At 33.7% G+C, this 11229-nt stretch overlaps 1 protein-coding gene across 2 annotated transcripts in view; it reads left to right on the top strand.

Moving 5' to 3' along the window:
- arhgap9 (Rho GTPase activating protein 9) overlaps window positions 1–11229 on the top strand; it is a 48658-nt gene that overhangs the window by 34199 nt on the left and 3230 nt on the right. For both annotated transcript variants that reach the window (XM_046849690.1, XM_046849698.1), the window contains 11 exons: window positions 66–127; window positions 2364–2451; window positions 2599–2694; window positions 2993–3091; window positions 3202–3319; window positions 3680–3799; window positions 4643–4741; window positions 7161–7238; window positions 7451–7504; window positions 10235–10369; window positions 11123–11228. In XM_046849690.1, coding sequence (XP_046705646.1) covers window positions 66–127; window positions 2364–2451; window positions 2599–2694; window positions 2993–3091; window positions 3202–3319; window positions 3680–3799; window positions 4643–4741; window positions 7161–7238; window positions 7451–7504; window positions 10235–10369; window positions 11123–11228 — 1055 coding nt within the window. The remainder of the gene's footprint in view (window positions 1–65; window positions 128–2363; window positions 2452–2598; window positions 2695–2992; window positions 3092–3201; window positions 3320–3679; window positions 3800–4642; window positions 4742–7160; window positions 7239–7450; window positions 7505–10234; window positions 10370–11122; window position 11229) is intronic.

Raw genomic sequence — 11229 nt, forward strand, 5'->3', positions numbered from 1 at the left:
TGTGTGTGTGCGTGCACTGCCCATGTTCTTGCTGAACTTTTGCTGACATCTGCCTTCCAACACAGGAGCTAGAAAAGGCCGGTCTGCTCAACAAAACCAAGATAGCAGAAGGAGGTCGGAAGCTGAGGTAAGCTTATCTTATGGGACATGTGTTCACTTACTTGAGGTTTATGCTAAGAAGTCCCTAATGAAACCTTGTGCATGTCCAGCGAGTAACGATGGTTACGTTTAAAGATAAAGCTTTGATTTTCCCCAATTAATAATGAATATTATTCAATATTACTACTGAATATTGTTCACTAATGACTATGATGGAATGTGTAAGTGATACTAACAGGAAGGTTTGATTTTACAAGAATAAGGAATATACTTTTTAAATACAGTATCTCACAAAAGTAAGTACACCCCTCACATTTCAGCAACCATTTTAGTATATCCTCTCAAGAGACAATACTATAAAAATTAAACTTGGATATATTTTACAGTAGTCAGTGTGCAGTAAAGATTTACTGTCCTCTGAAAATAACACAACATACAGCCATTATTGTTAAAATAGCTAGTAACAAAACTGAGTACACACTAAGTGAACATGTCAAAACTGTGTCCAAATTGTCAGTATTTTGTGTGAGCACCATTGTTATTTAGCATTGCCTTAATCCTTAATCCTCTGGAGCATGGCATTCAAGAGCTGCACAGGATGATGTTGGGATCCTCCTCTACTCCTCCATAATGACATCATGGAGCTACTGGATGTTAGACACATTGCACTTCTCCACCTTCTGCTTGAAGATGCCCCACAGATGCCTAATAGGGATTAGGTCTGGAGACATACTTGGCCACTCCATCACCTTCATTTTCCTCAGCAAGGCAGTTGTCATTTTGGCGGTGTGTTTGGGGTCGTTATTATGTCTGAAGGGAGGGCATCATGGTCTGCTTCAGAATGTCACAGTACATGATGGAATCCATGTGTTCCTAAATTTACCACAGCTCCCTAATACCAGCAGCACTCATGCAGCCCCAGACCATGATGCTACCACCACCATGCTTTACTGTAGACAAGACAAAACTTTCTTAGTACTTTCTTATCATCATGGCTTTCTTGTGAGTCAACTTCAGAAGAGGTTTTCTTCTGGGATGACAGATATGCAAACGAGCACTGACAAATGAACCTTCTGCTTCTGCAACCTCTAAAGCAATGCTGGCAGCACTCATGCGTCTTTTTTTTTTAAGCCAGCTTTGACGCACAGCACAAGGACTCAACTTTTTTGATCAACCCTTGCGAAACCTGTTCTAAATTGAACCTGTCGTATATCCCTGGCCACTGTACTGTAACTCAGTTTCAGGGTGTTAGTGATCGTCTTACAGCCTCGGCCATCTTTGTGGAGAGCAACGATTCTAATTCTCAAATCCTCATAGAGTTCTTTGCTAAGAGTTGCCATGTTGAACATTCAATACCAGATACACAAATTTGTATGGTCATGTCAAGCAGACAAAAACATAAACATGATGAATAGGACATGGTTATACAATGCACAGCTGTTATCACATGGGGTGTACTCACATTTGTTGGCAGTTATTTTGATAATAATGGCTGTATGTTGGTTTATTTTCAGAGGACAGTAAATCTGTACTGCTTTACAAACTGCACATCGACTACTCTAAATAAGTTCTAGAAATAAGTTTTATTTCTATAGTATTGTCCCTTGAGAAGATATACTAAAATGGTATCTGAAATAAGACGGGTTCACTCACTTTTGTAAAATACTGTATAAGTTTGGTTAGTAATCATTTAGAACCATTTATTTCTAACTGTATGTAATTTAAGCATGTGGAAAAACTGTAAACTGGCTTCACACTGTACAGCTTTTCCCTTCCCACATCATATAGAAGTCTTACAGCACATAGAATGACATGGTTATTACTAGCAGGTTCAGTTGTGTGTAATGTCAGTGACTAAGGACAGCAAAGGCAACAAAGATCTGGTAATGTCAGAAATGTTTTATTAAAGCATCAGTGTTAGCACTGCTTTTTTGTTGTTGTTTAAAATACATCAATAAGAGCACAACATAGGATAAAGCAAAAACCACAAGGTCTATTGTAAGAGGACCGTCATCATCGTAATCTGACGTCTCATATAGTTTGAAGTAATAATCATAAAAGACTGCTGTAATCGCACGGTGTAAAACCGGCTCATACCAGACAGAACATATTTCAAAAGATGAAGTACAGAAGGGCAAAATTGATTGTTCCACTTATAAAATATTTAAATTTCAAAACATTAAACAGCACCTAGTAACACTGTAAGTCAGACACCTGGCTAATAGACAATGTCAAACATAATTTCGAATGTGTGTGGTCTGCAGGAAAAACTGGAACCCCTCTTGGGTGGTGTTGGTGGGGAACAGTCTTATGTTTTTCAAAGATCCCAAAACCCAAAACTCAGATAGCTGGGTAAGAACACACTCGACCTGCATGTATTTGAAATCCATCCTGGCATTCTGAATTATTGAATTGCCTGTAAGGGCTCATGTTCACCATCACAAATTCAGTAGAATACTCAGTGTATGTGTTTGTGTATGCCTGTCTCTGTGGGTGTAGAAACCAGGGAACAGCTGTCCAGAGAGCAGTGTGGATCTGAGAGGAGCTCAGCTGCAGTGGGCCAATGAGCTTTCCAGCAAGAAGAATGTCTTCAAAGTAAAGCAAGACATTTATAAACGTTTGGTTTCAAATGACAAGAAGTATATTAGAATATCAAAGTGAGATCTTTGCCTCATGGTGATAAAATGTTAAGACTCTGCAGTAGTTACTTTATGCTATTGAAACAGCAGGTTCCTCTTTACTGTTCTCTCCCATAACTATAAAAAGAATTATATATATATATATATATATATATATATATATATATATATATATATATATAAATTTTATTTTTATTTATTTATTTTATTTTTTGTGCTTGTGTCTTTGTGTGTACGTGTTCCTCTGTGTATAGTTGAGGACGATTACAGGAAATGAATTTCTGCTGCAGTCGGACGCTGACACTGTAATTATAGAGTGGTACAGCACAATACAGAAAGTCATTAGCAGACTCGTAAGTCTATCTTTAACATTAATGTATATAACATTACTATTTACATAATATCTGTATTGCTATAGTGGATTTGGTGTGTGTGTGTGTGTGTGTGTGTGTGTGTTTTATAGGATAAGGAGAATCCTCTGGATAACATATTGCAGTATTCTTTAAGGAGAACAGGCTCTTTGGATTTGTTGGACCATAGTGGAGATGAAGAGGAGAACCGTCCAGGATACAAGCTCTCCCGTTAGTAATACAGCACACACTGCACTGTTAAAGGATTTTGACGGTCTAAGACTGAGCCATATCTTATATATATACTATATATGTATATAAGTATTGCTAAAATACATTTCAGCCTTTTAGCTAAACTAATTAAATATAGGTAAGCCTGCATCTCTATTTGACAAAAATGTCAAGCATGATATCTTACTGTAGAAAATAATAGTATTAGGTAAAAAAAAGTTTTAAAATTTAGATGATGATAATAATAGATTATGAGATTATGTTATAGGAATTATCGTCTTGTTTTGAGCTAGTTCACACAGTCGTACACACATTTCCTACACACAATAAAACCCTCTCATTCTCTCCTTTTCTTTTCAGTCCCTCGCTCCATTTCTAATTTGGAGACTTCAGATCGGAAACGAGTGAAGAGTCGCTTGAAAAAGCTCATCCTGCGGAGACCACCAATTCAGACATTACAAGAAAAAGGCCTTATCAAAGGTGAGTTATTTAAAGTGTGTTATTGTTTAGGAGGGGCAAAGATATTTTTGGATATTGTACGCAAGGGTACACACAACAGTACCATACACCATCTACTGTATATGGCAGCCCTGAATAACTGTGGGCAACATACACACTGAGAGAGAAGCAATGGAGTTCATATACAGTATGTGATGCAATACATGTAAAGTATTTAAATAGCAGTAATAATAAACATTTATGAAACACAGTTACTATATTTATAATGTATAAGTGTATATATGCATGGTAGTAAATGATAAACAGATTTATAATACATAGTATAAAATTTTATTATTATGTATATTATTAGCTTTTTTTTTTTATGTATTAATTTTTTTAAATAAAAAAAAAAAAAACATGTAAGGATCAGTGGCAATTCCATGATTGTATGGAATGTATTTTAATATAGAGTTTTATTATAGTCTACATTACTGATTTGGTATAAACATTTTATATTTCCAACCATTACTTTATAAAAAAAAATAAAACATTTATAAAGAATTGTTTGTGTCAAAAAAGAAAGGAACATATACATTAGTCCACTTTTAAGACAAAAACTATCCATATTTCTAGCAATGCTGATACTGTGGCTTTGTGTGTTTAAAAACCTTTTGTACAGAAGCATTTAATAAAACTGAAAGATAAACGTATGAAAAATAGATCCTGTGTAACAAGGGTTAATAACATATATGCTCATATATGCGTATATGGGTGTCATATACAGTACAATTCTTGACATGTTTAACTATCTCTTGATTGTTGTATTTTAGTTTTGGGTGGTAACGAGAGGGTGTGATTGATGTGTGTGGGTGATTCTTTCAGACCAGGTGTTTGGCTGTAGTTTAGAGTTGCTGTGTGAGAGGGAGAAGAGCACGGTGCCACGGTTTGTCAGAAACTGTACTGAAACAGTGGAGAAGAAAGGTACGCCTACATATCATATCAGTATCGGTGTAAAATGTCAGTGTAAAATTGAATTCCTGCTTACTATCCGAGCTGTAACATACATTTCTTGTCCCTGTACAAATGCAAACTTTGAGGAAAGAAATGAATGAAAATATTAAGATCATCTATATTCAAATATATACTAATGGTACCTTACCACACTTGCTAAACAATTCAATTCATCATGACCTTTTCACTTAAAATGTGTCTATGTGCATACCTTTCAACAATTTGCTTCCCCTTTTTCTTTTCTCTTTCCTCTTTTGTGCCACAAATGTATATTTCAAATTTGCATTAAAACATTAGATGTTACTTTTGTATTGTTTTCTGTCACCTCTAGTCACAAACCAGAATTTAAAATCTAGCAATGCAGACAGCAAATGTCCAGGGCAAAAAAAAGAACCAATCCCAAAATGGAAATGTTAAGCATTTAATGATCTTAACAATGAGTCGTTTGTCAGCAAATCAACAGGAATTGAACAAATGAACCTTTGTGCCGCCATTTGCTTGTTAACCTTTGTTGCTGTGAACTGTTTAAGCTAGAAACCCTGTCAAAACCTTCTTGTACACAAAGGTACAATCATGACAATGATTCAATTGTTTGCTGTAAAATTCATCACTGGGTATACATTTTTTTCATCTACTCATAGACTGTTTGAACGTTCATTTTTTTGTTTTAGATTTGTTTTAAATGTATCAAATTGGGATATAATTTTGTTTGAAATTGTCCCAAATGTGTCCTGATAACGTCTCTGGTTAAAATGTACCTTTCTACTCTTCAATATACCAGTAATCTTCAATAGTAGTGTAGTTATTCATCCAACATTCACAGTGGGGGGAAAATAATGATTTGATCCCCTGCTGATTTTGTGAGTTTACCCCCTTACAAAAAAATGAACAGTCTAGAATTTTGTTAGGTTTATTTTAACAGAGCGACAGAAAAAAAATCCATAAAAAAAATTAAAGAAAGGTTATAAATTGATATGTATTTGATCGAGTGAAATAAGTATTTGATCCTGTACCAAACTGTTATTACCTACCTACTTACTCAAATCATTGTTTAATTGATTTTTTAAATTGAATGAAGTCACACTTATTAATTAAACATAAAGGAAAAATACTTCACACTGCTTCTGGTCTATTTTACAAAGGAAACATACTATTGTGTTTTATTTTATGTAGTGAATAGAATGGAAAGGTGTTTCCAGTGAAAGAGTCACCGTATCTCGAAGATTGCAGATCTAAGACACTAAGTTACAATGAATGTGACATTAATTCCTATATAAAATGAAATCACTGCATCCTGAAGCATTCAAAACAAAAGACAATTGAAAACTGATACAGTGGGGGAAATAATTATTTGATCCCACGCTAATTTTGTAAATGTACCTTACAAAGAAATGCACAGTCTGGAATTTTTATGATAGGTTTACTTTAACAGATAGAGAAAGAATATATATATTTTTTTAAATCCAGAAAAAAACAATACATTTATATTAGATCTGCTGTGGCGACCCCTAATGGGAGAAGCCGGAAGAAAGAAAGTTTGTTTATTATTATTATTATTATTATTATTATTATTATTATTATTATTATTATTATTATTATTATTATTTTGTATTTGATCGAGTATAATAAGTATTTGATCCCATACCAACCAGCAAGAATTCTGACTCCCACACACCCGAATTAGTCCTGTACCTGTATCAAGAGATCCTAATATCAGCTCATTATGTGTATAAAAGACACCCATTACAGAAAAAGCCTCTTTCAATCAAACCTCTCCACCAGCATGGGCAAGACCAAAGAGCTGTCAGAAGACATCAGGGACAAGAATGTAGACCTTCCATTTTATATAGGAATTAATGTTACACATTCATTGTAATTTAGTTTCACTTTTTTCTTGAATCAGGTAAATCTGCAAACTTCGAGATAGGATGAATCTTTAAGGTAAAACATAATAGTATGTGCTTTGTAGCTCCTTTGTAAAAAAAAAAAAGAAAAAGAAGCAGTGTGAATTATTTTTCCTGTATGTTAAACTTATTATGTGTGACCTCATTTAATTAAAAAAATCAATTAAACAATGCTTTGAGTAAGTAGGTAGTTAATTACAGGGTTGCTGCATCCATCAGCAGGTAAACCTCTGTAATATATGATAATATGTAGAAATCATTAAATACTTTCACAAGTGCCATTATTTAAATGAAAAATCAACATAGGCACTTAATAATTATATTTCTAAAGTCAGATTAGTAAACGCAGTGTGACTCAGAGCCTTGGTTTGTCATTTATAATATTCCCCTTGGTGTGATACCTCTGATATCATTACCACCTATGGATAAACATGCATACTGCCCAGTAGGTAATTAGCTTGTGTTTGCATGTGTGTTTTTTTCAGGTTTAGAGACAGATGGTATTTACAGAGTCAGTGGAAATCTGGCTGTAATCCAGAAGCTACGCTTTGCTGTCAATCATGGTAAGACCAGCAAAGATTATACAGCTCTCTAAAACCAATTAGAAAATAACAGATACATTTTGTTTTTAACTCAAGAATATTGTCTTAATTTTAGAATGTTCTTTGTTCAGGTAAAATCTGATATAATGGCTTGAAAGAGAGAGTGTATACTGTATATTATATATGCAATCAGGTGCTAACAGGTGGTGTGTAACGCCTGTCCATTCTTCCAGAGCGAGCCGTGTCTACAGACGGACGTTATCTCTTTCCAGAGGATTTAGTTCCAGGTAGCTCGTCCAATCAGCAGGAAAAAAAAATCCCTGCTTGCTCCCGCTTTAAAGCTAGCTTATTTTCTCTGTGTTGCCTGGGAGAACTTCTCCATGTTGCACTGATCTGACAACAGCTACAATTAATTAATTATAGTAGAGAGCCATTTTTAGAACTAGTTAATGAAGTTGCGTTAAGTGGTCTCGGGTGTATCCATTAATTGTTTGTAACTTCTGTAAACCATTTCAGTTAAGGGTGTCATTTAGGTTCCAAGACTGGTCTGATTAAGGCTCTAATCAGAATGGCTCTAATGAATTTATATAAAGTATTCTTCATTTAAATGGTCTTGTGGACTATAGTTAAATTGAAAGATATGTATTGGGAATCAGTATTATCTAGAGTAAAAAATATCAGCATAATAAAGGTTTTAATTTGGCAATAATGAATTTCTTAGTTGGGTACTAAACAAAACTTGTATTGTGGACCATAATTGAGTTTTTGTGAAAAGAGTTAGTCTCTGTTAATCCACTAGGGGGCAAATTAGAGTCAACCCAGGCCCATAAACGCTGAACAATGATAATACATATATATATATATATATATATATATATATATATATATATATATATATATATATATATATATATATATATATATATATATGATAATACATAGATACATATATATGACTTTAACGTGCCTGGGATTATCAACTTTAACAAGTACCTCATCATTATCACATTGACATTGTTCATATATATATATATATATATATTATATATACAGTACAGACCAAAAGTTTGGACGCACCTTCTCATTCAAAGAGTTTTTTTTTATTTTCATGACTATGAAAATTGTAGAGTCACACTGAAGGCATCAAAACTATGAATTAACACATGGAATTATATATGGAATTATATACATAACAAAAAAGTGTGAAACAACTGAAAATATGTCATATTGTAGGTTCTTCAAAGTAGCCACCTTTTGCTTAGATTACTGCTTTGCACACTCTTGGCATTCTCTTGATGCCTACTTTGAAGAACCTACAATGTGACATATTTTCAGTTTACTTTTTTGTTATGTATATAATTCCACATGTGTTAATTCATAGTTTTGATGCCTTCGGTGTGAATCTACAATTTTCATAGTCATGAAAATAAAGAAAACTCTTTGAATGAAGGTGTCAAACTTTGGTCTGTACTATATATATATATATATATATATATATATATATATATGCCATAATTGTCATTAGTTAACTCATGATTAATCAAAACTTAATCACACAATGATCAAAACTAAATATTCTTGTAAATATTTTAAAGTAATTATGGTGTTTTAAATTACGTAAATCATCAGGACCTCAAACTGAACTTTTGCTGTTTCCAAATGAACAGTTTTAATTGATGGATGGCAGATTTTGTTTAAATATATAATTTTTAGATTTTTAGATATATAAAATTGTTGCAAAATTTATCTTCCAAATTTTTTTTTATTAAGGTGATAAATTGGCACATTTTAAAATACACCTAAGACCTAGGATTACCTGCATTTTTATTATTTTTCTCTTGTTTCTATTCCCAGTGATCGTGATTTACTTTTCTCATAGTTCTGACATTATAAACTGTGTTCTTGTTCTAGAAGCAGCAAAAGCTTACCAATATCTCAAGATCATCATAGATTAACAAATCCATTTGTTATATTAACTAGGGCCTCATTAAAGCTGAAACAACTATCAATAACTGTCTGTCTGTCAGTAACTGAAAATTTCCACATTAGTGTCTAAAAACAGTGTCTGCCAAATGAATATAAGCTATATTCATTCATATAAATTAATATATGTTGACTGGAATGTAATTACAATGTTTAATTTTTTTACAAAGATAATCAAGCCCCAATAATTAGCCTGAATATTACTGTGCACATTTAAATCGTGTGCCTAAATCTGTTCAAAACCTTACTATGGTACTTTATAAATTAACATTTACACATGAGCATAAAGTCCATCTCTACAGCTTAGAGTTAATTTTATTCATTATACCAATGGCAAATACACCAGTCCCATTTACATGAAATGTTCTTGTGATAAAATTACAAAAGTGTGAAAAAAATAAATTTCATGGCTTCTTAGGGCTTTTGTATTTTACCAGGATGTGTTGTAGTTGTGTTGTAGTTGATTTTGGTGATTAAGCTGATTATATTTGGTCTGGCCAATCTGACATTGCCCTAAGCACAATGTGGCCTGTTACCTAATATGTGTTTGACAGTCCTGATTATGAAGTTTGTGACTGACACCTTGTGGTAAAATACACAGCGAACTGAAGCATGCATGCTGCTTTGTATTCCTCTGTTGCTTATTTTTGATATTTGCTTGTGAATCGCAGAATGACAGAAATATAAAACTATATATTAATATAGTTTCAGTGCTCTGGATATACAATTGTTAATCATGTTCCTGAGCTTTGGAACCTCACCCATATCTCTAAAAAGCTTCACTGTGATATGCATGCGTGTTTGTGTGAACACAATATGCGATAAAATGCTTTAAGACGTTTTTGCATTCGCGCTTTTTGTCCCTTGACTTGTTGTTTTTCTCTTTTATGATTCACTGCACTGCTTCACTGTTGTCTCATGCCAAAAAGCTCCCCAACTGCAATAAATATGATTTTATGCCTTTTATTAATCCATGCAAATTGTTCTCATTTTTTATTCACTCCCAAACCCATCTCTTCTTTGTTGTGGTTTAGTGGAGCATATAGACCTGGAAGACCCACAGTGGGAGGACATCCATGTGATAACAGGAGCCCTTAAACTTTTCTTCAGAGAGCTTCCTGAACCACTTGTACCATACGGACTGTTTCAAGACATCGTCGAGGCTGTCAGTAAGTAAAAGAAAGAGCATGGATTGATGAATGGATGGAGGGATGGATGAATAGGTGCATTAGATGGATGAATGCATGCTGTCCAGCGATAGAGAATTCATGGACAGAATAAAATATAAGTTTCAAGAAACTGAGAATACTTTTTTGTGTTCTTGATCATTTCGTGATGTTTGTTATGGCAGCAATTTTCTGGATTATGCTCAAATTCAAATGTTAATCCTCGTGCTACAACTCAGCCGAAAGGGGAAAAAAAATAAATCTTCCAAAATCCTACCCACAGTGTTTGATTGACAGGGCTTCCTTGTTGACTGTGAAAATGCAAATGTGAACAGGATTGCAGAGGTGTTCTTATTTTTGGCTGAGTTGTAGCGTAAGGATGAGAAAGTGCATTCGCCAAAAAGGTGGCATTCTATTTTTAATTTTTTTTCACATGCTAGAATCATACTAATTAAGACATTAAAACTGAAATGTCAAACAGACTTTGCACAAAATCTATAGATAGTTCAATCAATTTTAAAATATGTCTCAAATTGTGCACACACGGAAGAGATGCAACTGCAAATGACATCTTTTAACAATTTTTTATTTGGATAAGTACATCAATTTAAGTAAATTGGGTATAGATGGAAATAATAAACTCTTCTAAGCCTACAGCCTCCCGATGTTACTATATGGATAATTTACTAATAATGCAGATGTCAAAGAGTAATTGTTATTGTTTATTTAAAAAAAATTTGTGTGTGTACATTTTAGAGCTGTCTGATTACTCGGATAAAGTGGAACGAATGAAATTGCTGGTCTACAGCATGCCTCCCCCGAACCACGATACCATGAGACACATGTTCCAGCATCTGAAGCGG

The sequence above is a fragment of the Silurus meridionalis genome, chromosome 1 (assembly GCF_014805685.1).
Source record: "Silurus meridionalis isolate SWU-2019-XX chromosome 1, ASM1480568v1, whole genome shotgun sequence".
NCBI lineage: Eukaryota > Metazoa > Chordata > Actinopteri > Siluriformes > Siluridae > Silurus > Silurus meridionalis.